Here is a 27,714-nt window from a genome sequence, read left to right as displayed (position 1 = left end):
ATTGAATTCCTGCAATCCTGGTGCAAAATAAACCACCCCAAAACTTAGAGCAACCAAAAACGAACGTTTTTCGCACTCTTAGGTTCACAGGTGTTGGCTGAAATGGCTCTGATTCGGGCCGCCGATTGGCTGAATGACTCCGGGGTGCAGGCTGGGCTCACGTGTGTGTGTTCATTCTGGTCCCAGGCTGAGGGGAAGTCAGCTAGAGAGAAGTGCTTCTCTGGTGCTCACCAGAGCACAAGAACACAAGGCATAGGCACAAGCCTCTGCTTGTAACAGCCCACGGTCCAAATAGAGTCGTGTGGACAAACCCAAAACGCTTGTCTTTTGGGAAGGTTAAACATACCCAAGGTTTCCCCTGCCCCCATTGTCAATATTTGGCAACTCTCGTTGTATTTATGCCTTCCCCTCTTTGTCAGTGATGCCCAAGGGAACTAGGGAGTGTGAGGCAGTCCCCTAAAGCCAGTGTGGGTGGATGTGAGCTGGGGCGTTGCCTCTGCTCCATCACCAGTAGGCAGTGATTCTCACAACCAGAAGCACAGCTGTAAGGACGGGGAAGAGCTCCCATGCCCTTTCCAGCATTTTCTATGGCAAGTGGCAGCCCCTGCTTTCAGTAGATACCTATTTTCCAGCAATCATCAGAAAATGAAAAATGTCGGTGATCATTTAAGAAGTAAGAAATGAAAGTGTGACCAGGTTTGCTTTGGCAACTGAACCAAGCTTTTCATAGTTTTTACAACTCTGTTAGAGCAAAAGCATGGGTTTCTTTATCTGATTAGTTATGGCACAGATTTCTGAGTCTTGAAATAGATGAGAGAAAGCAGTTTATAATCAACAGATCATAAAGGAAAATGTAAACAACCCGATGAGAAAATGCTAAGACAATGCTGAGAATTAAGGGAGTCTGTGAAATGAGAGAAATTGTGTATTATTTGTGTGCAGCCAGCTGTTTGGGGATTTGGACACAGTAGCTATGAGATATCTCTTGGCACAATTTTAACCAGTTTTCATCCTGCGCATTGGCCGCTTCAACTAGGAAGCACTTTTTGCAAATGTTTTAAAGTGTAAACTATCTGTAAATGGAGAATTGACATCATCACGCAAAATAATCAAAATGTATTCTGAGGTATCCAGTACCTGCTTTTTTTTTTACAGCATCCTATTTATCTGCTTTATATTTATCGCAGAACTTAATTTACCATGATTGAATTACATTAGTTATTTTTTGTTTCTCCCATGAGATTATAAACCCCTTAGAATAGGGACTGTGCTCGTTGTATCATAAGATAATTCTGGTAAGTGCTGTTAAAGATAAAAATAAATAGCCGTATGACAGTTTGCACTTAATAATCACATTCTTCTTGGAAGAATAATAAAATGGCTAAGAACATAGGCTCAGGAGCCAGATAACCTGGGCTTAAATACTAACTCTGTGACTTAACTAACTCTGTGACCATGGACAGGCAAGAGCTTTGTGGGCCTTGCTTTTGCTTTTGCATGATAATAAATGTGAAGATTAAGTGATATAATACACTTAGAAAAGTACAGTCGTATTTTAGTGCTAGTTACTACTGTTACTCTCAGTGCTACTGCTAGTACTGTGTGACTGCTAGCACTAGCACAATATTATCCCAGAAATTAACTTCAGGCAATCATGGAATACACTGCAGTTGGTCAGTTTTATCTTAAGAGTTCTGCGTTTGTGTGGAAATGGTGAGTCAAACAGAATGAGAGTCTCTGAACTGCACCCCCTCTGCTCTTTTTTCCTGACTCTACTGTTAAATATCAAACTCATCCATTAGTTTCAAGTGTGGCCTCCTCCAGGATGCTTCTTCCATCCCCTTCCTTCATCCACCCTGCCGGGACAAGTTTAACTGTTTGTTTTCTGTGCTGTATCATTTCTTTTAATTTATACAATATTCCTTACATGCATCGACACTCTCTATTCTTGTTGCTGCACTCCACTTTAAGCTGTTAACTGGTGTGAGAAGAGAGGTCGGGTGAAATTGTCTGTGGTTTGCTGTTGGAAGAGTATTGAATATGTCTGACACCCGAAAAACTCAGCCGAAAGCATGAGTCGGAACTTCAGAGAGAGAAAGGATTATCAGTTGGATCAAGTCTTCTTGAATGCAGGCTGCAGTAAGATTCAAAATACAACTGGAAAGATTTGTTTTAGGTCAGAAAAAGGACATTGTTGCTATTTAAAAGGAGGGAAGGAAGAGAGGACTGGTGGCTTCAGAAGAAGGGACAGTATCACTATTTAGAAGGAAGAAGCTATGTCGGCAGGCTTGTGTGTTTGCATGATCAGGAAGCTGAGAAACTTCCTACTCTTTCTGCCTCGGTCTCCTCCAATCCTTTCTCCCCATGGCTACCAGAACCACCTTTCTTATATTCACATCTGATTGTGTCCCTCTCAAAAAATGGTGACCTTCAGGGTTTCAGCAGGCATTTCTTGACTGCCTGCAGTGTGCGAGGCACAGAGGCCATTGTAGTGGGATTCCTTTAGTTCAGAATGAGAGGGAGCATGGCTTCTGCGAGCACTCTCATTGCCCTTTTCTGGCTGCTTGCCTTGCTCAGTGTGTGGGGGGGGACACAAATACGGATACTCCTTAGACACCTGCCGAGGCTTGCTGGCTGTGTGTGTCTTCAGTGGCCTTTTGCCAGTAACCCAGATCCACCAGAATTGGTGTTTGTGGGGTTTCTGTCCTGCTGTTGGTGATCCCGCGACCCAGCTCACTGTCTGCTGGAGGGCAGACAAACTGGAATGGCATCGACTACCTTCTGCATGCTCACCTTGAGGCCTACTGGCACAGCCTTGAGCTTCTTTCCAGGCATGCTGGAATCTGTGAGCTAGGTGAAGAAGGGTGAGGGCTGAAAGGGGGCGTCTCTACCACCAGCAAGGAGGTCCGGGCCCCAGAGGTCTGCGCTGAACTCGGGGAGGCTTTCATGCTTCTTGTTCTTTGCCCTCTGGGCCCTCCTTGCCACTTACCGGACAACAGAAGTGTCCCTTGACACCTCATGCCTCTTTCCATTCCGCTTTGTCTGCTCCTGGTGCTGCCTCTGGGAAAGGTTGCCCCTTCCACCCCCGCCTTCTGCAGCCATAGCCCCTCTCTCAGTCAGAAAGCTGGAGAAGTCCAGGGTGCTCCGCTGCCCTCGCTCCTGGCTCCTACTCGCCCTGATGCTCCTGTGCTTTATAGAAAAAGACACACTACCCTTTTCTTATCTGATGCCAGCTTCTGCACCTCTTCCTAATGTCAGCAGCATCCCTGTTTTGGCAGCTGTGTCCCTTCAGGGAGGTAGATAGTAGAAAGCAGAGGGGCTTGAGATTCTGTGTGCTGGCTGTCGTTTCCACTGAATTCCTGAATATCCCATTTAAAAGAAAGATGGGGGGAAAGCGAGAGAGCCCCTGCTGCTAGTGCAGCCATGCCAGAGCCAGGCTCACCTGCTTCCACCACCACCCAGTGGATCACTGTGAAGTTCTAAGCATGCAGAGACATACCTCACCTGATGTTACTAAAAAGGCTTGTCAGAAGCTGGCACTAAAGTGGACCCAAACGAAGATCCTGAGGATAAAGAAGAGGCAGAGAGGAAATGCAGATAAGTAGCTGAGGCACGTGCTAAATCAGATTATCAGATGCTAAATCCGGGGTTGCTGTGGCACAGAACAAAGAAGGATCCGTGGTGGCGGAGGAGGTAGATGCCATCTTGACAGTCCATTTGCGTTGGACTTCACATCCTGCCCCCCCCATGGGTGTCTTCAAGTCATTTTTATGGAAGGGACCCATTTTCCTTCGACGTCTCTGAAGGCCCATTGAGGACTTTTGGAAATTGAAGGGTTCCCCAAGGAAGCAGAACCTGAGGAACAGGGGAGCTTGTCTTTGCTTTCTGTGGATTTCTGTCTTTTGGAAATGGATTGCCTTCTTTTGATACAGGATTTACTTCATTCAAGACACTAAGTCATGAGGGCCTAACTTCATTCTTTCCCACGTCATTTGATGGTAACGGAATGGGCACTTTCAGATCCATATTAGCTTCTGCTAAAATAGTTAATGGCAGAAAAGTCACTACAAAGAAGACTTTGGACAATGGTCCAGAAAGAGTAGAAGTTACGGAGGAACTTGTGGAGGCTTTTAACAAGAAGTGGTGAGGAGCAGCTACTGTGCTTGGATAACCGGTCACGCAACACGCATGCTCAACAAGCCCCCCCATTAGAGGAGCAACAGGAACAGCTTTGAAGAACCCGACTTGCAGTATCATTGCGCCAAATCTAAAGTGTTTATAAGCAGCTCCTCGGAGCCCCTGTTGGTCATGGACTTTTGAACTTACTGCAGGTAAGGAAGTTTTCCAGTTGTGCATGAATGCTGGCAACTTAGTAAGTTCTGACAAATGTTTAAATACATAATGTTAAGCTTAGGTTTTAAAAAGTAAATGAAGGCTGGGTTCGGTGGCTCAGCCTGTCATCCCAGCACTTTGGGAGGCCGAGGTGAGTGGATTGCCTGAGCCTGAGGGTTCAAGACCAGCCTTGGCAATTTGGCAAGACCTCATCTCTGCAATAAATAAAAAATTAGCTGGGCATGGTAGCACACGCCTGTAGTACTGGCTACTTGGAAGGCTGAGGCAGAAGGATCGCCGGAGCCCAGCAGGTCGACATTGGAATAGCCGTGAGTACTGTACTCCAGCCTGGGTGACTGATAAGACTCCAACTCAAAAAATAAAATAAAATAAAATAAAAATAAATAAAAAGTAAAGACAAACTGGGCCTTTATAATTTGCTTTAAAAAAAGAAAAGGAAGAAATGAGTGGGAAAAATTAAGGTTTTCACTAGCTGCAGATCTATTTAAACCATTATACATTTCATATACAAGGGGGAATCCAAAAAACTTGAAATTTATTTATAAAAAATTGTGTATTCTTACATGTTTAAACTTCAAAGTTTAATGCTGTGTGATTCAGAACACCTATGGAGATGCTTTTTCCACTGCTCAAAACCAATTTTGAACTCCAATTTTGATACCTTTTAATGCTCCTACTGTTTTTCTTGTTTCACCTTTCACAATGGCAAAATGTTTCCCTTTGAGAACTTTTTTCACCAAAGGACACACACACGCCTGGGGCGAGATGAGGTGAATAGGGAGGTTGGCGCATAGGGCTGATGCTGTTTTTGGTCCAAAACTGCTGAACACTCAGCGTGGTGTGGGCAGGTGTGCTGTCATGGTGGAAGAACCTCTTTGCTACAACTTGGGGCATTTCTTCCACAAATCGTGATGCAACCTTCTCAAAATCTCCAAATAAAAACTTAACCTTGACTGATCTGGAGGAACAAATTCCGAGGGTACTACAAGGGGCCCGCTAAGTCCGGGGTTTTGGGGTTTCCCCTGATACAACTTCCTTGAAATCGCGTGATTTCTAAAATTATGTGTTTTATTACGACAGGAACTTTAAATGGAAAATATAAACCGTTAAGAGTATTAAGTTTACTGATATAATTAGTGCCTCTCATTTGAGCATCTTTTAAATAGTATTTTTAAATTTTCAGTGGAGTTTTTAAATACAAATAGCTTTGTTTTTCGTAATTCCAGGTTTGTTTCTTGGAGTAAAAAAGCAAAAGCAAGCATTGTGAGTATTGTTTCATTTTCAAGGTCAGTGTCCAGTGTCCTTCATAGATATTTGGCAGTCTCGTAAAACTTAATACAGAAAGGTACCCAGATAAGAATTATGCTGTATGTGAAATTTTGTGAAGTCAACGTACCCACATAGCTGCAATCTAAAGCAGGACGTGGGGTACTATCCGTGCTTCAGAGCCCAGGAACTTCAGGCTTCTCTGTGCCGTTGTCCACCCCTGTGAGCATACCCGCTGTCTGACCGCCGTCGTCAACGATTTGTTTTAGCAGCTCTGAGCTTTCTGTGAGTGAAATGACGTCGTGTGCATTCTTTTGAATCTGTTTTCTTTTGTTCAGTATTCGTTTGTGAGATTTTTACTGCTGTCAACTTGCATTGCCTGTTGACTCTTGATGAACATTTTCAGTTTGGGCTGTTATGAACATTTTTGAATTCTTGTTGCATGTTTCTTGATGCGCCTAAACGCATCTTTTTGGTAGACTTGCTGAGTCATGGGGTTTTAGTGTGTTTATCTTAAAAACGCCAGACATCCTTTCCAAATGTGATGCTGCCAGTTTACAATCCCGTCAGCACAGCAGTGTTTAAATGTTTCTTTACCCCACATTGTTGGAAGCTTTTCTGTTTGTTTTGTTTTGTGTGCCATTCTTTCACTGCACATGTGTTGTTGTATCTTGCTGGGATTCTGAAATGTGTTTCCCAGTAATGTTGAACGCCTTTTTGTGTGTCTGTTGGCCATTTATATATCCTCTTTTATAAGTCTGTGAATTTGGTGTTGTCTTTCTTTCCATTCTTTTTTTTTTATTTGTAGAGGTTCCCCCACTCTGTGGCTTGCCTTTTTACCCTTTTAATAGTATCTTTGATGAACAGAAGTTTTATTAATGAACTAGACGTTACCATTTTTTTTTAACTGATCATTGCTTTTGGGATTCTGCCTAAGAAGTATTTGCCAAGTACTAGGTCATAAGGCTATTCTGTTAGCTTATTTTCCAGAAGCCTTATTGCTCACTTTTTATATTTGGGTCAGTAATCTATCTGGAATTGATTTTGTAGAGGAAGAAGATTCATTTTCTATGTGGATATCTTACTGATCTATCACCAACTTTTGAAAATACTGTCCTGTTACTGAAGCACTGCAGTGGCACTTTAGTTTTGGGGGTTTTTTGTTCCACTGATCTTTTTATCTATGCTTTTGTCATTCTTAGTGTGTCTTAACTACTTTAGCTTTATATGAAGTCTTGATATTAAGTAATATGTCATTCTTCTCTAGTTTTTTGCTTGTTTGTTTGTTTTCACTATTTCAGAACCATTCCATTTCCATATAAGACTTAGAATCCTTCAGTCTTTATGGGGCTGTATCCCTCACCCAGTGTTCAGGAGCAAAACCTAAAACATAGACACACTGCTTACAAGCAGCCAACACAAAATCAAGAGCTGTGAATTTAAATAGTTTCAATCAGCATAATGTGTCAGTGCTGTGTGATTTATTTTGCATATGGCAGTCTCACAGAGATTGTTTCCTAAAAGCCTATCAGCTATCTTTGTTTATCATACTTCAAAATCACCATTATTAATTAGAGAAGTCACAGAATTCCATTCAAGGAAAGAACTATCTTTGTTTAGGGACATACTTTAATTGGAGTGTTTGGTTGTGAAGTTGGGACCCTCTTCACATCACCTGCATGGTCATGAATTAGACAAAACATGGGTGTAATAGTTGATGTGAGGATTTAAGAGAAACTTCGAGAGTCTTGAGCAAGTATCCTGGGCAGGGGAGAGATAGGTGACAGGAAAACCTAGGGGTTTAGCGCCTGAGTCCTAGAGCCCGGTTGCCTGGTTCAAACACTTGCTGGCTCTGTGAACTTAGATAAGTCATTTACCTGGGGCTTATTTTCCTTATTCGTAAAATGGGAATAAGATTTCCTATCATAGGGCAGTTTTGATGATTAAATGAGTTAATATGTGTAAAATGCCTAGAAAGAGTACCTGGCATACAGTTAATCATGGTATGTGCTAGCTATTGTTATAACTTACAAAAGAGATCATCTGTACCCAAAGGAGGAGAGAGAGAGCAAGCAGTCCCTCAAAATGTTTCATACATGTAAAGTTTATTTGTATGTATGTATGTATGTATATACACACACAATACCCATATATACATATATATGTTTAAGATATAATGACTGGGGCTGGGCTCAGTGGCTCAGCCTGTAATCCCAGCACTTTGGAAGGCTGAGGCAAGTAGATTGCCTGAGCCCATGGGTTTGAGACCAGCCCGGGCAACTTGGCAAGACCTCGTCTCTACAATAAATAAGTAAATAAATAAATAAATTAGCCGGGCGTGGTAGCGTGTGCCTGTAGTTCCAACTATTTGGAAGGCTGGGGTGGTACGCGACAGACTGAGACTCCAACTCAAAAAAAAAAAGAAAGAAAAGAAAAAGAAATAATGGTCAAAATGTTCTACATTTGATGCAAACTATAAACCCACAGAACCAAGAAGCTCAGTGAATCCTAAGCGCAAGAAACTTGAAAACGATCACACTAAGACACAACATTATGAAACTGCTTAAGACTAATGATGTAAACTATTAAAATCAGAGGAAAAAAAACCCGAACAGGTATAGAGGAACAAATATGACAGAACACGTATCCTCAGAAAGAAACTTCAAGCCAGAAGACAAATGGAACAGCATCTTTAAAGTACTGAGAAAAAAAAAGAACTATCAAACTAGAATTGTACACTCTGAAAAAATATCTTCCAAAATGAAGACAAAATAAAGACTTCCTCAGGCATATAAAAGCTGGAAAAGTGTATCACTAGTTGACCTGTACTATAAGAAATTTCTTCAGGCAGAAGAAAAATGATGTCAGATGGAAATTAATAAAACTATGCATAAAACATACCCCCCCCAAAAAAAACCCAACCACAACAAATGACCACGTGTAAAATCAAGCTGTGCCTAGTATTACAGTATGTGCCTCTTGTCCCAGCTACTAGGGAAGCTGAGACAGAAGGATCACTTGAGTCCAGGAGCTGAAGATCAGCCTGGGCAACATAGCCAAGACCCTGTCTCTTAAAAAAAAAATAGTCTGGCAAAATCTGAGTGATAGTTGCATCTAGTTAATTGTTTTCTGCCAGTGTCATTTTCCTAGTTTCAGTAACTAGTTATGTTCAGTAACTGGTTATATAAGATACTACCTTTGGGGAAAGCTGGGTGGTAGGTACATGGGTTCTATCTGTACCATTGTGGGGTTTTTATATTTATTAACAACAGCTTTATTGAAATGTAATTCACATACTATAGAATTCATCCTTTTAAGGTATAGACTTCAGTGATACTTGGTATATTTACTGAGTTGTGCAGCTCTCACCCCTCCCTAATTTTCCAGCATTTTTATCACCCTGTGCTTGGGTAGTTCTTTACCCATTGTCAGTGACTCCACACCCACCCCTAGTCAGTGATTCATCTACTTTCTATATAGATAGACTTGCCTATTCCAAGCATTTCATATGAATGGAGTCACACACTGTGTAGTGTTTTGTGTCTGACTTCTTTAACTGAGCATGATGTTTTCTATGTTTTTTTCACATTGTAGCATCTATCAGTGCTATTCTTGTTTTATGGCCAAATAATATTTCCTTGTGGGAATATACCACATTGGCTTTACCCATTTATCAGTTGATGGGCATTTGAGTTGTGGCTATTATGAGTAACACTGCTATGAACATTCATGTACAAGTTTGGGGGTAGTCATGTGTTTTCAGTTCTTTGGGGGTATATATCTAGTAGTAGATTTGCTGGTCATATGGTAACTCTATGTTTGACAATATGGTAACTCTGTGTTTGACATTTTGAGGAAGTGCCAAACTGTTTTCTTCCCCCCCCTTGTATTTTATTTTAAAGACGTGGGATACAAGTCAGGATTAGGTTCCCCCACTGGCCCTCACTTCCCCTGGTTTAGGATCAGGTACCCTTTTTATTTATTTATTTATTTATTTATTTATTTATTTATTTATTTATTTATTTATTTAGAGTCGGGGTCTCACTCCATCGCCCAGACTGGAGTGCAGTGGCCGCTCCCGGCCACCGCAGCCTTGACCTGCTGGGCTTCGGCGATCCTTCCGCCTCCACCTTCCGAGTAGCTGGAACTACAGGCGCGCATTACCACGCCCGGCTCATTTCTGATTTATTATAGAGATGAGGTCTCGCCAAGTTTCCCAGGCAGGTGTCGAACCCGCGGGCTCAGGCCATCCACTCACCTCAGCCTCCCAGAGCGCGGGATGACAGGCTGAGCCACCGAGCCCAGCTGATCCAGGACCCTTAATGATGTCTGTGCCTCTTCCCTCCCCACTGTCCACCCCACAGTGTCCGGCTCTTTCCAACCTCACCCTTGTAGTATTGTGATGAATGTTCAGGACCCATTTATGAGTGAGAGAAACTGCCAAACTGCTTTCATGGTTGCACAGTTTCACAATCCCCCATTACTGTAGGGGGGGTTCCAGTTTTTCCACAATTTCACCAACATTTGTTATTACTTATCTTTTTTGATGAATATGAAGTGGTATCTTATTGTGGGTTTGATTTGTGTTTCCCTTAAACAATTATGACAAAAATCCTTTCATGTACTTATTGACGATGTGTGTGCCTTCTCTGGAGAAATGTCAATTTCAATCTTTTGCCTGTTTTTTTGGTTGTTTGAGTTGGAGTCTCACTCTGTCACCGAGGCTGGAGTTCAGTGGCACACTCACTGTCACCCTAGCGTTGACCTGCTGGGCTCCAGCGATCCTTCCGCCTCAGCCCTTCCAAGTAGCTGGAACTACAGGCATGCACTACCATGCCCAGCTAATTTTTTTTATTTATTGGAGAGACAAGATCTCACCAAGTTGCCAGGGCTGGTCTCGAACCCATGGGCTCAGGCAATCCACTTGTCTCGGCCTCCCAAAGTACTGGAATTACCGGCTGAGCTACCGAGCCCATTTATTGCCTGTGTTTTAACTGGATTATTTGCCTTTTTATTGTTGAGTGTAGAGGTTCTTTATATATTCTATGTTGAAATCGCCACTTACATGATTCACATATATTTTCTCGCATTAGTGGACTTTTTTTCTCACTTGATTGTGTTCCTTGAAGCATGAAACTTTTTAATATTGTTAAAATTCAGTTTTTCCTTTTTCATTTGCGCTTTTAGTGTCATGTCTAAGAAACCATTACCTAACCAACGGTCACAAGTATTTACTACTATGTTTTCTTCTAAGAGTTTTATAGCACATACATTGAGGTCCATGAGGCCCATGATAGATTTTTTTTGTTCATTTTGGGCTTTGACGTGAGGTAGATCTTCAAGTTCACACCATTCTATGTGATTATTCACTTGTCTTAACACCATTTGTTGAAAAGTCTATTTTCCCCCCATTGAATTGTCTTTGCACCCTTACCAAAAAGCAGCTGACCTTAAATGTAAGGGTATATTTTGGGCATCTTTATTCCATTGAGCTATTTGTCTGTCCTGATGCCACACTGTCTCAACTTCTATTGCTTTGCAATTTTGAAACTAGGAAATATGAGTCATCCAACTCTGTTTTTCTTTTCAAGATTGTTTCAGTTATTCAGGGTTTCTTAATTTCCATATAATTTTTAGGATCAGCTGGTCAATCTGCAGAAAAAAGGGAAGAAGGAAAGGAAGACAGCAAGTACACAAGCACCTGGAATTTTGAGAGGGATTGCGCTGAATCTGTAGCTCAATTTGAGGAGTATTGTTTATTGTTTTCTTAACACAATTCAGTCTTACACTTCGTAAACATGGAAAACCATTGAGCCCCCCACACCCAAAAATAAAAAATGCAAAGACTGTTGATACACAAAGCAACATGGATAAAATTCATCTTAATTATAATACACAGTCCTCCCAATTCAGAGACCAGGCAACCTTTAAATATGTGAAAGAATGTTCTTAAATCAATTTTTTAAAAAAATCCCTCGCTCTATTCTTAAAGATTACGAACCCAGCACAGATTTCCCTCTCTTAAGCTACAGCTGTTTCCATAAAATCCTCCCTTTCAGTTATCTTCAAATGACCTTATTGTTCATTGTAATGAGGAGAAAAAAGACTGTCTTTTTTCCACTGGCCAGTCTTTATTCTGCTGGTGAATCTTTATTTAGCAGGTGGATAAGTTTTATCATAGTTACTTGCAGTGGGAAGTAAAAATACTTGTAAACTGGAAGAGGAAGAAAAAGGTGGTGGTACTTGAGGTAGAATGCAGAATCAATGTACATCAAGAAGGAACGAAAATGTGCGACCTGATGACATTTTAAGTATATTTTAAATGATACGGTTTGGACGGAAGAACTTACTCATTTGGCCTGACTTGTATTTCAGTGTACAATATTTGAATATACAAAATTGCTGCAAGAGAAATGCTGTTTATCCAGTCCTACAGAGCAAGTAGAAAACATATTTCAGATATCCCCACGTGTGTTTTTGTTTTTGTTTTTGTTTTAGAAAGCAGGATTTATTGAGAGGAAAGAAAAGCTCCCACAGTGGGAGGGGACCTGAGGAGGTTGCCAGTTTTTTCTTTTTAGAAGAAGCTGTTTTTATTTTAAAATGGGAGATGAAAATTAATTAGGGAAGAGGTGACCGACAGAGAAGCTTGTAATCTAGAAATCAGGAAGGAGATGCCTCTACTGTTTCTGCTTTCTTCCCCAAGACATCCTGGCATAATTGAGGGAAGAGGAAGCAGAAGTGTAACCATCAGTCATCTAAGACTGAAGATGTCAAGCGTCATGATTTGGTCCCTGTCTATTATTTGAGAACCCCCTTCCAGGGTGTCTAGTAGTCCTTCTCACAGATAGTGTCTGTGATTTTGCAAGTATGATTCACTGGAGCACGCCTTTTCATACGGGGTCAACAAATAAGAAAAGTTCAAAACAAATATAGCGGCCAAATGTAGTTTCTTTACATCATAACCTGGCAATGGATTTCTTTCATTACAAAAAGTATTACCAATTATATCATATTAACGTCATTGTCAAGTGATTATTTTGAGATGAGGAAAGTAAATAGGAAGATAAAAATTAACAACCGGGTGTGGTGACTCAAGCCTGTAATCCCAGCACTTTGGGAGGCCAAGGTGAGAGGATTGCCTGAACTCAGGGGTTCAAGACCAGCTTGGGCAACTTGGTGAGACCTTGTCTACAATAAATCAAAACATAAGCCAGGCATGGTAGTGCATGCCTGTAGTTCCAGCTACTTGGAAGGCTGAGGTGGAAGGATTGCCTGAGTCCAGCAGGTCGAGGCTCTGGTGGCCATGAGCGTGCCACTGCACTCCAGCCTGGGTGACAGAGTGAGACTCCAACTCACAAAAAAAAAAAAAAAAAGAATTAGATTTGTCAGGGAGCAAAAATAGTAGTCAAACAAAATGAAAGTGGCCTGGGATGGTAGCAGTATTTAATACAGCCACCCACAGAGGAGTTCTTAACTTCTTTCTACATTAGCTCTTGTAAGTACTGAAATTCATGATGCAGGAAAGATTGTAGTTATCTGTCTACAGGTATGCTACCTTACTCAGGATTTACAGTGTGCTTTGGTTAGTATTACTGATAGTAAAATATAAAAGCCTGTTAATAAGTTGTCTCTTATTCACACATTCTCACCATTTGCAATATTTCTTTCTAGTGAGGGAGACACTATGCCATGCTGATTGGGCGTGTGGATTCTGGAGTCAGGGAGCCCAAGTGCTAATCCTGTCTCCATCATTTACTAGTGGTGTGATTCTGAGTAGATAGCTTAATTTCTTTGTGCCTCCATTGTTCTCATCTGTGAAATGAGGGTAATAATTCCCACTTAATAAAATTAAGAAGGTTAAGTAAGTTATTATTTGTAAAAGTGCTTAGTGACTTGTGCATCAGTATTATATAGATATATGTTAAATAAAGAAATCATATAATGTCTTAATTTCCACGTAGATGATAAACTTTTCAATGTTAATGACTGTATCTCCTCCATGTTATATAAATTCTCATGACATCTAGTGTTAACATTTACATAGAAAACATTTGGCAATTATCAGAATAACTTTCTAGGTGAAAGTGGAATGGTATGTGTGTACACATTAAAATGCTGAAAATGGCAAATTCTGTTGCATGTTTATTTTACCACAATTTTTTTTAACATGTAAAAGCTTATAAGGAATGGGATGTAATACTAGAGTGGAAAAAAATCTAACAAACACTACCATAACCAAGTGATCAAGGTTAAAACAACATTACTTTTGTGAATTATCCAGGTATGATGGGACATACCTGTAGTCCCAACTATTTGTGAGGCTGAAGCAGAAGGATTGCCTGAGTCCAGGAGGTGGAGGCTGCAGTGGCCATCAGCAATCCAGCCTGGGTGGCAGAGACCCCAACTCTAAATAAATGAATGAATGAATAAAATTACTTTTGTGACCTTCCTGCCAAAAATGTATAATCTGAATCAAATTGGGAGGTAACATCAGATAAATTTAAATTGAGGACATCGTACAAAACAACTGGCCTTTAAAAATTCTCAAGAGTGTCAAGGTCATGAAAGTTGAGAACTAAAAGCTTTCACTTTAAAAGAGATAAAAGAATACTGATAACTAAATGTAGTGGATAATTCCGAATTGCATTATTTTGCTATAAAGGACATTACTGAGACAATTGAAACTTAAATGGGGTCTGTGGGTAAGTCATTATAATATAAAATGTTAGATTTTTTATAATTTCTATGCTGGTACTGTGGTTTTGTAACTGGATGTCCATGCTTGTAGGAAATAAGTACTATCAGGATGATAGGATATTATGTCTACCAGTTTCAAGTGGTTAAGGAAAGTAATGCTGTTTGTACTACTCTTGAAACTTTACCCAAAAATGTGAAATAATTTCAAAATAAAGAGTGTTCACACAAACTATTAAAAACATGTAATTAGGAAGAACTGCACAGTTTGCTTTTAAGAAATAAATAAAAGAACCTGAATGAAGTAGTGATTGTGGCTGAAACGAGACCCCATGATTAGACAGTGTTGGAGTCTAACTGCCCAAGAAATGGGAATTCTTTTCTATTCCATAAGTTACAAAAACAGTCTCTCAAACCCAAGTGTTTCAAGTAGATAAACTGAGAATAATCTCAGTGGTGATTGTATAGTAATATGATAATACCAGTTATAATATCAATGGGAATATTTAAAAGTGGGAAAATCAGTTTATACATCGTGACATTGTCATTTCGAATTTAGAATATGAAAAGTAAAAATATCACCACATGAAATGTACAAGTAGCGCATAATGAGACCATTTTCTTTTGAAAGAGTCATGTTTCTCGGCACCTTCTTGTGGCAGGTGATGCTGAACAGGAGCTTGGCCCCCCTCCATCTGTAGACGAGGCAGCAAACACACTCATGACTCGCCTGGGTTTCCTCCTTGGAGAGAAGGTCACAGAAGCTCAGCCAGGCGACCAGTACAGCATGGACGTGCAGGATGAGAGTCAGGTGAGCTGCTTGCTCGCGCTTTGTGAAACATGGTACAAATCGGTGTAATATACCAGGAGAAGAAAGGGGGGGGGGCGGTACATGAGTGTGTGCATGTTCGTTCTGATGGGAATGATTTCAATTGTTGAATGCCTGTTGAGACCTAGAATACGACTTAAACTTCCATAATCACAGTATTTCTTCAGTTTACAAAACATCTTTTCATTTCATTTTTATATTTAAAAGCCCCAGAATCCAGTTATAAGTTTTGATTCATTTACTGAATGAATGAAGAGATGAATAGATCAAGCAGTAAGCAAGCCAACAAACAGACCCGACCCATGCTGAGCCCGTTCCCCACACTGGCGGGTCTACATTGCTATGCTGAGGCATAGAGCAGGTCTCAGCAGGTTCTAGAAGATTCCAGTTCCTGTGACGGTGTAGAGTTTCGAATTACAAAATGATAACTTAGAGAGTGATATCTAAAAGATAACTTAGAAAACCCCTTAATGTTTAGATGTTAGATAATACATGTCTAAATAGCCTTCAAGTTTAAGAAGAAATTCCAAAAAATTAGAAAATATTTTAAACTGAAATAAAAACTAAGTGTAAAAAAACTTACAGGTTATAGCTAAAGATGTGCCTTAAAAGAAATATTAGTTTTAAAAGCAAATATCAGAAAAGCAGAAAATATGGAAAATTAATAACCCAAGTTTCTATGTCAGAAAGTTAAAAAAATCAGCAATTTAAGTTGCTTTGTTTTCTTTTCTTTTTTGTCATTTCCATTTTTTTCTTCCATTTAAATGTATCAGAGGAAGTACAAGGACCAGATTCACTTCTGTGGTCTTCATTTTTAACATGTAGTGAATCGTTTATTCAGAAGATGACAGAAATTCATTTCAAATAGTGTGTTTTTAATTGGTGAAGATCCTATGTCATGTGTTCGTTTTAGCACAGTGAGACATGTCCTGTGGGCGTGTTCAGGTGTTCAGTCTCTCCTCCAGCCTGCCTGCTCTTTCTGTCCTCACTCCTTCGGTCACTGGTTTTGCTGGCTGGGAGTTTCATAAAATTCACACACCCAGTGACTCTAGGCTTATTGATTCTCTTTCATTCTTGTTTCTTTAAATGCAGTTTTACCTCCCGAGTTACCTCTAGCCTGCCTTTCCCCCTTTGCTCTTAAGTAATCAGTGTATTCAACTTTCTACATGGTATTTTCTACAGATGTGTTTAAGATCCATCGCACGGACCATGTCAGTAACTGAGCCCTTGCACTTCCCCCACCACCCACTCCTCCTCCAGTGTCTCCCCTCTGAGTAAACAGCATCACCCGCTTGCTGAGGACCAAAGCAGTGGAGCCTTTCTTGACTTCGCTGTCAGAACCCACGTTCGCTTTTTCAGCAAACTGTAGGCTGTCTTCAAAAGATATACCAGACCTGGTCCTTTCTCTCCCCTCCCACTGCTACACCTGTGTCCACACCACTGCCATCCTTTGCCTGGGCAATCGCTACTGGAAGGTCAGGCTACAGGCCTGGGACCTTGTTTGCCTGTTCTCCCCACTGCCCTAGCCTCTGCCCCTGGAACAGTGTCTGTCGCTAGCAGGTCCTCAACACTCACTGCGGGGTTAAATGGCCCAGATGGCTCTGGTAGGTCTCTACTTCCACTCCTCCCCCGCCTCAGTCTGTTGACGCGGTAGCCCAAGTGAGCCACATAAAGTGAATCTGATGCTGCCACTTCGCGAGTCTTCCACCGTATTCCCAGCACACACAAGATCGAAACTCTTGCCCATGGCCTGGGAGGCCCTGCCTGACCTGGCTGCTGCTGCCTCTCCTCCATCCCTTCCTCCCCTTCTCCCTTTCATCCTCTGCTCTCCACATTAGCCCCCTTGTCATGACTTGAGCACGTAAAGCCTCTTTATGTACGCTGGAACGTTCCTCCTCCACAGCTGACTTCCCTCGGCACTCTGCTCAGATGTCACTTCTTCGGAGAGGTCTTCCTTAGTGGCTGGTGTTACAGCACCTGCCCGTCACTGCATCCTTGATCCTGTGACTCTGTCTTCTTCCTAGCTCTTACTGTTAATTGGCCTCACGATGCATGTTTAGTTGTGGGATTATGCCCTATGCTTCACAATGGCAGGGCTGATGATTGTTTTGAAATCAGGTTACACTGTGACAATGACAATATGCTAGACTCTAGGAATGATATTATTGAGGGATCTTTAATATCTCTTTCGCTTTTCATTTATTGATGTTTGGTCAAGTTAAAATGTGATTATTCTAATAGTGGCCAGGTCGCAAGGATCCAAGCCTTACAGCCTGAATATTCACTGAAGACCTTGTTGTTTCTGCACAACTCCATTTCTTCAGGGGATAAAACACAGTTGTGGCTTTTGAGATTCTACATGTGATAGGGATTTCTGAATAAGGTTGTCGTCAGTCTGTGGCGTGTGCCTTACTCGTACATTACTGAATAAAATAGTCTTGAAATACGTAAATGAGTATTTTAAATCATTTATTTAACATGATTAAATGTGTTAATGTGTATAATAGGAGAGAAAAAAACTTGTGTTCTAGCTCCAACTCACCCACCTGCCATTTTGTAAACTTGGATATGCCCCTTAAACTCTCCAAGCTTTAGGTTTTTCGTAAGGAATATTAACTGATGTTTATTAAATGCTTACTGTGTACCAGTCATCATTGCACTAATTCCATCATTCCATTTAAGCTTCCTTACAACCCAAAGGATTCATTCTTATTCCAATGTTTAGACAAGATGGAAACACATTGCCAGAAAGTGATGGGATGACATTCTCGTGCAGACCATCTATGTTAACAGCTCATGTTCCTGTTTTTGTTTTAATTTTTTTTTTTGAAAGCAGGATTTATTAAGAGGACAGAAAAGCTCCCACAGTGGAAGGGGACCTGAGGGGGTTGCCCAGCTTGAGCTCTTGACAACCACACCACACTGTCCCGTGTAATGGGGGAGAATACCACCTGGCAGGATTGTTGTGAGGCTGAAATTAAACCATGAATATGGAGCTACTTGGTAAGCTGTAGAAAAACATGTAAACAGAATGAATAAAACAATATGCAGTGTAATTAGTATGTAAATATTCGCAGGAAGTGTAAGATCTGAGGAAAAATACTTCATAGCTTTCATCTTCTTGATGGCATCATTTTTACATTTTCTTAAATGGGGAAGATAACATTAAGCTTCTCATACCAGACTGGTAGAGTGGTAAGTAGTAAATGAAATAATATATAAAAATATTTTTAGACTGTTAAACCTCACACAAATCTAAGATACTAATAATGAAGTTAAATGATAGCCCTTTCAGAATATAATATACCGTGAAATTATCTTGGAACCACACAAGAAAGTGACAAAATTGATTATTGGAATTTCTAGTCCTAGGAAGATGATTAAGAACTGGGAGGTCATATTCATTTGGTGACTTTCTCCTGAGTTAGGTAGCACACTAACAGAGATAGACTACTGCATTAAGGAAGATCTTGCAGTAATCCTCAGACTAGTACTAGTGGTAGCAGAATCTAACACAAGCAAAATCATTTTTCTGCAAAAGACAAAGTAGTGAAAGTGATATTCAGCTGACCTCTTTATTTTCTTCTCTCAGTAGTTTCCCATAAAATGGACCCTAGGAATTCTATCCGTAGGTTCTTTCCCTATGTATTTACAGGACCTTTTAGAGATCCACGTTGGGAGATTTCTTAGGAATCTTCTGGAGAACATTAAGGACAATGAGAAAACTACTGAATTTTTTTGGAATTGGGATGACTTAATTAAATGTCCATTTTAGTATAGCATGGTGAATAAATAATGTTTTTCTATGTCCCATTACCTAGCCTCCCTAAATAAATATAAAGCCAGCCTTATATAAGCCAAGAACACTGTTCTGTTTTCTAAAGTCTTGATATTTAAGCTTTGCCTTTCATTAAAACTTTAAAGTATAATATTCTGTGATATGTGTTTTATTTTGCAGAAGATAATTTGTAGCAAAATTAGTAAGTGTTGTTCGAATTTAATCTCCGCATTGGCTATATTATGTACATAATAATTTTTCTTTCACAAACAGAATGAGAATCTTGTCTAAGAACAGGAATGGGTGGTTATAGAAGTAATAGATGGATTCCAAAGTAAAACTTTTAAAATATGGGATGACTAGACATATCTAATGTGAAAAGACTTCAGTGTAGCTTATCTCAGCCACCCACGTTTCTCACACTAGAGATGGGGAGGTTAAAAATTGCATGCCAGATTCTAACCTTAAGAATTCTAATTCAGTATGTCTGGGGTGGAGTTCGGTGTCTGTCACTTTTGTGCAGAGCTCTTTTGTTTGTTTTTTACGTTCCACGTGTGATTCTGCTGTGTGCCTGGTTAAGCGCCATCGATCTGGTGGACTGGCATCGTTTTATGGAAACAGAAGAGATTACAAATAAGTTGAAATTGCCCCCCTTCCCTAGAGAGACAATATGTAGTGGAAGACAAATTTGCGTGCTTGTTATATTATTTTTTAAAATCAGTTTCTAATATTATTGATATGATTTAAAAGATTGACTTCGTTGCAGAGTATGAGAATGTCACTTGTGCTTGGTTGAATGAGTCGAAGGTATCTTTTAAGTTCTATAACTGGTTATAGTATTTAAATTAAAATGAAAACCTAGACTTAACACAGGTATAAATGCAAAGGATTGCATCTGGAGAAGTTGACAAGCCTTAATATGCTCATAGCTAGTTATGAACAAATTCTCCAGTTATTAAATTTCAGCAGAGTATAAATAGGGACTATATGATAAAAAGTTGAAAGTCTTTTAAATTGAACATTTGTAGATGTTAAATTTATCATTAGTGCTTCTATAAGTGATTTTGCCGTTTTAAAAAGGGAAAAATTTCTTTAGTATTTGAAAAATAGACTTTTATTCACTACTTCAGTAATTTATTTGGGTAGAAAGAACTGAAAAAAGTGAATTATCATTTATTTAAATTAGGAAAACCAGAATATAGTCTCACAAGGAAGTTATGTGAAGTGTAAGAAACATTTGGGATCCAAAGTGATCTCAGACTATAATCAGTTTCTACACAAAAGTCATTTAGTCTTGTATTAAATTAGGATTGTTCTATTTTATTAGACAAATTTAGAATAAGATATTTTTTACTACATTTATTTATTGTCTCTGGGCAGCTGCCAGTGTGTTGAAAAAGACGTTTCTTTGCATTAAGAACTTTATTTCTCCTCAGCTGCAGATTTTTTTTCTATGTATAAAGAAAATTATTAACAAGACAAAGTTCTAAGCCTTCTGTAAAGTTTTATTGATTGTAAGGAAAACTTGTGCTTAATAAAAAATATATTTATTCTGTCAGTTAATGGCTATAATAAAGAACTTGTCACTGGAAATTTCCTCGACAGAAAAGCTGGCAGCAGTCTCTGCTTCTGTTAAATCCATCGAGTTTTACCTTAATTGTAGAACCCCAAATCTCTTATCCCGGAAGGCAGCAGACAGAGCCTGGTAGGTGTAAGAGCTGTGCATGCAGATTATTTTTTCCTGTTCACCAAGGCCTTGCCTTTACCTTAAAACACACTCTGCCTGCTGGCCAGTGGGTCTCACGCGCGATGATTCCAACTTCCAGGCCTCTGCAGCCAGCCAGCGCATCAGCCCCTGCTCCACCCTGACGAGCAGCACCGCCTCTCCGCCAGCCGGGAGCCCCTGCTCTACCCTCCCACCCCCCGGCACGAAAGCCACTGCCAAGGACTGCAGCTACGGGGCTGTCACCAGTCCAACCTCCACCCTCGAAAGCAGAGACAGTGGCATCATTGGTGAGTTGATTTCATGTTAACCATTTGGAGTCCTTTTAAACCGTTTTCCGAGCAGTTGCGCAGCGGAAGGTTTTCAGAATTCTGCTTTGGAGGAGTTGAGGTGTGTAAAACCTGTCCTGGTCTCTTTGATGATGCTGGAGGGAGAAATTTAAAGGCAAACAAAATGAGAGGTATCCCTCCCTGCTTAACCACGTCTTCTCAGGATACTCCCTGCTAAGAAGGAGTGATTTTTAAAATTCCGTGTACTTCTTCCTGTAAATTCATGTACATCGTCTGTCTACCAACAGAAGCGGTTCAGAAAAAGTTCATTCCTCACTGTATAATATAGTGTTTCATGGAAACAGAAAGAGGAGATTAAGATTAAAGTGGAAGAGTTTAGAAAACTACTAGGTCCTAGAGATATAGCTAAATTTCCAACCCCAATTATTAGCAATTTGCAGCAGATATAAAAACTACTCTAGGCCAGGCACAATGGTTCACATCTGTCATTCCAGCACTTTGGGTGGCCAAAACCGAAGGATCGCTTGAACCCAGGAGTTCAAGACCAGCCTGAGCAACATAGCGAGACCACACCTCTACAAAAAATTTTAAAAATTAGCTAGGTGTAATGGTACATGCCTGCAGTCCTAGCTACTTGGGAGGCTGAGGCAAAAGGATTGCCTGACCCAGAAAGTCGAGGTGAGCCATGATCATACCATTAGCCTGGGCCACAGAATGAGACCCCTGACTCAAAAAAATAAAAACCACTCTGATAAAAGCAGTGCTGGTGGAAAATGATGTCATTTATTCTCTCCAGTAGACTCTAGGTAAACATCTCATGAGAACTGCATATGGGCTGCTATAGCACTTATGTTTAGGGCTCACTTATGTTTAGGGTTCAAGACACCATCATTTCTGTGTATTGTGAGGATTCAACACCTATCGCTATAAAAATCATGTAGGCTATTTCTACCTTAGGAAGTCTTTCTTCGTCGTGCTCAAAATTGTTTATGATCTTTCTGCAGTAATATTTCCTACTAATGCTTTTTGACTTAACTAGAGAGAAAGTATGAAAGTGTTGTGATTGCCCTTTGGGACCCTGCTCTAACTGCTGTTCCTGTGCTTAGGTGTGCAGATAGTAGGGCGAGGGGAAGACAGCATTCAGGGGCTTTGCTGTTTCTCTGGTTGTTAGATTGTTGTACAATGATTCAGATATTGATCATTTCAGAAAATGCTCAAAAATTGCATTTCCTTTATTAGTGGAGTTACCAGGTGAACTTCTTTTGACAAAATAGCCTGTGTACGTTTTCAAGTTACAGGTAAACATGTAACAGTGGTATAAAACTGTATCTTTATACTCTGTGAGAGGATAAAATGACTACCTGGTTAAGGAAGTTGGGCTTCTTTCCAAAAGAAAAATGGCATTTTTGGGCATTCCTTGTGTGTCTGACTTTCAGATAATGACAGTGTCATAGGCCCTAGCCAGCTTTATGTAGAGTAAAGAAGTAGATGGGGAAAAGTAGACAATCATAAAAAATAATTTTAATTAAAAGTTGCTTATGGTTAGATTTCTCTCCAGAACCCCCAAATTATAGTATTTACCAACCCTAATTAAGTATTTAGGACTAAGGAATACATGAGGAATGAATGTGTTTTATCAAACAAGGCTGGAGAGTGTTGTTCTCTAGGATTGCACATGTGAATTTATGGATTTATGTGTATACAAAGATAGACAAAAGTAATTATCTTGTTTTCTTCTCTCCCTGTGGAGAGAGTTGAATTAATAACACTTCTCAGTATATGTAGATTGAGCTGTTGAAAACTCATCTCCTACTATTATGTTATTACTTTTTCCCTTTATCTTCAATCCCATTTAATTGCAGCCGTGCTATTGTGCTCATCCTTGAATATCAATACATCCTTGAAGTCTGCCTATTTTGTGTGTGTGTGTTTGTGTGTGTGTGTGTGTTTAATTTATAAAGTGGCGTGTTGCTCTAGATCTTGTTCTGTTTTTTAAGATCTATGAGGGGAACCAGTACAAACTCAGAATTGTCTTTGACATTTTGGAGAGCGAGCCCCTTGGAGTACAGGCTTTCCCTCACTTTCCCTCCTGAGTGAGTGTTCTAGAAACCTGTGGGCATCCACCTACCAGCTAGCATTGTTGTGAGAGGCTGCATTCATCTTCAGTGAATTTTGGGAGGGACGATTCTGTCAACACATTTGCCCATTTCGTGATAAGTGATTTATTCGCGCACATGCCCACACTACGCCAAGTCTTCAGCAGTTTTTGACCAAAATTGACATGACCCTGTGCCCCACCCTCCGTATTCACCCAGTCTCATCCCAAGTGCCTTTTTCTGGTTTCCTCAGATGAAAAAGGAAAAGTTCTCAAAGGGAAACATTCTGCCAATATGGGAGAGATGAAACAAAAAATGGCAGAAGCCCTGAAAGGCATCAAAATTGATGAATTAAAAAACTGTTTTGAGTAGTGGAAAAGACATCTCGATAAGTATATTACATCCAATGGAGAGTACTTTGAAGGTGACTGAAATGTAAACATGTAAGAATAAATATGCAGTCTTTATATATGCCATTTTTGTAAATAAATTCCAGGGTTTTGCAGGGGAGGTCCCCCTTATATATAAGCTCCAGTTTTTTTGCTTCTGATTCTGTAAGAACGCATTCATTATATTTTACTTGTGAACACTTAGATTACTTCAAACTCCTCTACCATTTGTACATCCTTTTCCTAGAGTTTATGTTTATATCTAGGTCATGGGGCATATGATTTTTTAATTCTGTGAAGTGCTTCCAGATGGTTATCCAGAATAGTTGTAGGGATGCCCATTCTCATTAGCAGTATGTAAAACGTTTTTTCCTTTTCCTCACATCTTTGTTGACATTAGCTATCCCAGTTCCAAAATTCAGACTCTGAAAGCCATAAGTTTTATTTTTTAGTAAATGTACATTAAATTTATCTGGCTGCAAAATGTCATTAGAACTTAGATAAGGCTACTCACAGTATTTACTTATCCTAATAAATGCATTTCATTGTAGAAATATTAATAGACTCAATTCAGGATGCTACTTTCAGTTCCATATACAGTATTGGCATTTTTTTACTTTTCTAAAGTTAGAAGCAGTCTGTATTCTGAAATACATCTGGTCTTGAGAGTTTTATATATGGATTGTGGAGCTGTGTTGTCTGACATTCTAATTTTAGTAAATCTGGTGTGTATCAATTGCATCTTATTTTAATTTGCATTTCTTTCATTAGTATGGAGGTTCTCCAACTCTTCATATACTTACTGCCTCTTGTATACTTGTTAAGGGGAGTCATTCAAATGGAAATAGGAGAGGTTTTGGGAAAAGAAGAATCTGAAGAAGAGAAACACAAAAAGAACACAGAGGACTGAGCATAAAGTCTTAAGAGCACATTCAAAGAGAGCAGGGACTTGGAAGTGGGAAGCAAGTGAGCCAGTGGAGACCAAATAGAAAAAGTGAGCCATGCATGAGAAGAGTTGGGGCAGCACAGTGGCACCAGAACCAAGGACTGGGGCGGGGCGGGGGGGGTTGACCAACAAATGACAGAAGCTTGGGAGGCCAAGGAAGATAAGGACGATTAAAGGGTAAGTAGACAAAATAAACATCTTTCCATATTTGACTTTTTCTATAGGTTACCAAGTCAAAATAGTTATTAGAAGTATGACAGCTGTTAATGCCATGACAACTAAGTATATCTCTGTAACTCACATAAATATTTATCCAAAAAATGTCTTTCATTCATTCATTGTAATACAGTAGAGTAAATAAAAATAGTACTTATTCAACAAAGTTGCAGAATACAAAATCAAGCGGGTTGCATTTTTATCTCCTAACAACGGAAAATCCAAAAAGAAGAGTAAGGAAACAGTTCCTTTACAGTGGCATCAGAAAGTTCCCTGTCTTGATTGTCATCTTGAGGATTCTTGGCCATTCTGGGCCCTTTCTCCCTCCAAATAAATTTAACATCAGCTCATCACATTCCATGAGGACCCCTCCCCCTTCTGAATCTTGTTTCCATTATACCATTCTATATGCCTTAACTAAAGTTAAGTTAATTGAAAACCAGTTACTCATTTGACTCCCAGTTACCTGGAAGGTAAAGAAAATATTTCCCCATATACTGCCTTTGACTTCTGTTTACCTATAAGAGTCAATAAATTGATAAATAGGTAAATAAACTGACGTTGTCTAGATGGATAGGCTCCCACTTACTTAGGGCCTCTTGCTCTGGTGGTGGCTGACTTTCCCCGCCCGCTCTCCTGCTTCTCGCCTTGTATTCGGTGTTTGGGCAGCATCAGCTCTTGTTGCCTGACATATCCCAGGTTCTCATTTCTGTGCTTTGCTCACGCTGGCTGCTCTTCCTAGAAGCTTCTCCCCCCTTAGGCTTGATGGTCTGTCTCATCTCCTAAGAGTTCATTTAAGAAGCATTCTGTCTCCACTGCTGCCACCATCTCCTTCCAGCTCTGCACTCCAACTCCGGTTTGGTGCGTATAATTACTGCGCATTCCCCATGCCTAGTTGTGTCATTGCATTTAATACATGGTGTTATAGTTACTTTTTGAGTCTGTTCTTCCTCCATTACATCATTAACTCATTGTTGGCAGATACTGTGCCATATTCATCTTTGTGTCTGTAGCCCCTAGTCTAATGACTGGCATGTGGTGGTGTTGCAGACACTCAGAACACGTTTATCAAAGGAAGAAAATCTTACTGATGGGAGGGGAAGGGATGAAGGGCTCACCTGGCATTGTTTTTTTGGCATTGCTTAGAGTGACTATTGGGTACAAGATGGAGCTTTATTATATTTTGCATGAACTGTACAGGTTAGAATTCTCCACTGACTAATTTTGTTCTCTTAAATTCTCTTTATGATTAATTTTGGCAAAACAGCTTTTATAATTCCTAGCTTAACTTTTCCTGTTTTCTTCTCGTGATATTATTAGAGTATCTATAACCGCATATCATCTACATTGCATACATAAAAATAGCTTTAGAAATATGTTTATTCAAGCAGAATTGGGATGATGCTGACAGATCAGATGAAATCTGCTTTACAAGTAGTTTCAGCAGGGAAGCTTGACACATTCATGAATGTTCAGAGGAAATGTGAAATGTGTATATGTTCTGAAAATTAAAAGTGAAATTCTGCTTTCTCTGATAGCAGGTACTGTTCCTCTTTTTTTTTTTTTTTTTTTGAGTTGGAGTCTCACTCTGTCACCCAGGCTGGAGTACAGTGGCACACTCACAGCCACCCCAGCGTCGACCTGCTGGACTCTGGTGATCCTTCCGCTTCAGCCTTCCAAGTGGCCGGAACTACAGGTGTATGCTACCACGCCCAGCTAATTTTTGATTTATCGTAGAGACAAGGTCTCACCAAGTTGCCTGGGCTGGTCTCAAACCCACAGGCTCAGGCACTCCACTCGCCTTGGCCTCCCAAAGTGCTGGGATTACAGGCTGAGCCACTGAGCCCAGCCTTGTTCCTCTATTTTTTAAAATAAATGTCTAAACTTGTGTTCTTTGTAAAAATGTGTGCCTTGCTGATAATAGATTTATTTTGGAAAATGATGAGATTCTCTTTTTTTTTTGAGTTGGAATCTCACTCTGTTGCCCAGACTGGAGTGCAGTGGCCGCTCCCGGCCACTGCAGCCTCGACCTGCTGGGCTCCGGCAGTCCTTCCGCCTCAGCCTTCCAAGTAGCTGAAACTACAGGTGTGCGCTACCACGCCTGGCTAATTTTCGATTTATTGTAGAGATGAGGTCTCGCCAAGTTGCCCAGGCGGGTCTCGAACCCACAGACTCAGGCAATCTACTCACCTCAGCCTCCCAAAGGCGCAAGATTACAGGCTGAGCCACTGAGCCCGGCTGAGATTCTCTTCTTTAATGTTTATAAATACTGAAACAGATTTCCTTGTAAAATTATAAGAGAAGAAATGAAATATCTGTTCTTAAAATTAATTGGACTATAAAATAGTTATCAAATTATATATGAACAGTTTATCTTGAGAAATTGTTTCCTTCCGTGTTTTGTTAATATGATTTGAGTTGGAATATTGTGTATGGCATAAGTAATAACCGTCAAAGATACTGTTATTACCTTGGAAATCTCAAGGCTATCTGCCTTAACTGTTAAATATGCTTTGTTTAAGTATTTTCCATTCTGATTATAGAAACATCTACTTTCCCAAACTACATGTTGCTTACATGATTTCAAACAAAAACTTCCAAGATGATCTATTGTTTATTAGTGCTCCATATTTAATCCTGCCCCATCAGGAAAAAACACAAAGATTATTAAATGCATTCATTTTTTTAAATTGCCCATTTAAAATTTTTTTATATCTCAGTTTTGTGTGATTTGTTTTGATGCATCACATTTTTTTGCAATTACAGCTGTCAGAATCTCAGCCATTCCTGATGTGCTGGACTATTAGCATATATCTTAAAATATGCAGAATCCCATACGACAGTCAGAATACAGAAATACAGACCACCTGGATCTTAAGATTCTAAATGTGAAAGTTTCTCTCTGGGGGTCTGAAAGGTTTTCAGCAGGTGTGGCACCTTTGATTCTGTGTGGTCTGGATTCGCTCCAAATGTGATTTAGGTTCTACCACAGAAGGCATTCTGTCATCATCCTAGCTTCCCTCTCCTCAAACTCACAGTCCTCCCCGAATCTGGGGTGAAGCATCACTGGCACAGTTTTTTACAGGGTAATTTCATGTTTGTGGTTTTTTATTTTATTGGTGTAATAGTCTTAT

General features: G+C 40.0%; 1 protein-coding gene across 1 annotated transcript in view; it reads left to right on the top strand.

Moving 5' to 3' along the window:
* TANC2 (tetratricopeptide repeat, ankyrin repeat and coiled-coil containing 2) overlaps positions 1-27,714 on the top strand; it is a 343,337-nt gene that overhangs the window by 156,202 nt on the left and 159,421 nt on the right. Inside the window, exons 5-6 of the mRNA XM_021709161.1 lie at positions 14,976-15,124; positions 20,747-20,933. Of these exons, the coding sequence (XP_021564836.1) occupies positions 14,976-15,124; positions 20,747-20,933 (336 nt within the window). The remainder of the gene's footprint in view (positions 1-14,975; positions 15,125-20,746; positions 20,934-27,714) is intronic.

This window comes from Carlito syrichta, unplaced genomic scaffold (genome assembly GCF_000164805.1).
Source record: "Carlito syrichta isolate Samal-C Ts95f unplaced genomic scaffold, Tarsius_syrichta-2.0.1 Scaffold169039, whole genome shotgun sequence".
In the NCBI taxonomy this organism is placed as follows: domain Eukaryota; kingdom Metazoa; phylum Chordata; class Mammalia; order Primates; family Tarsiidae; genus Carlito; species Carlito syrichta.
The sequence above is the reverse complement of the archived record's forward strand: the minus strand, read 5'-3'. Positions and strand labels throughout refer to the sequence as shown.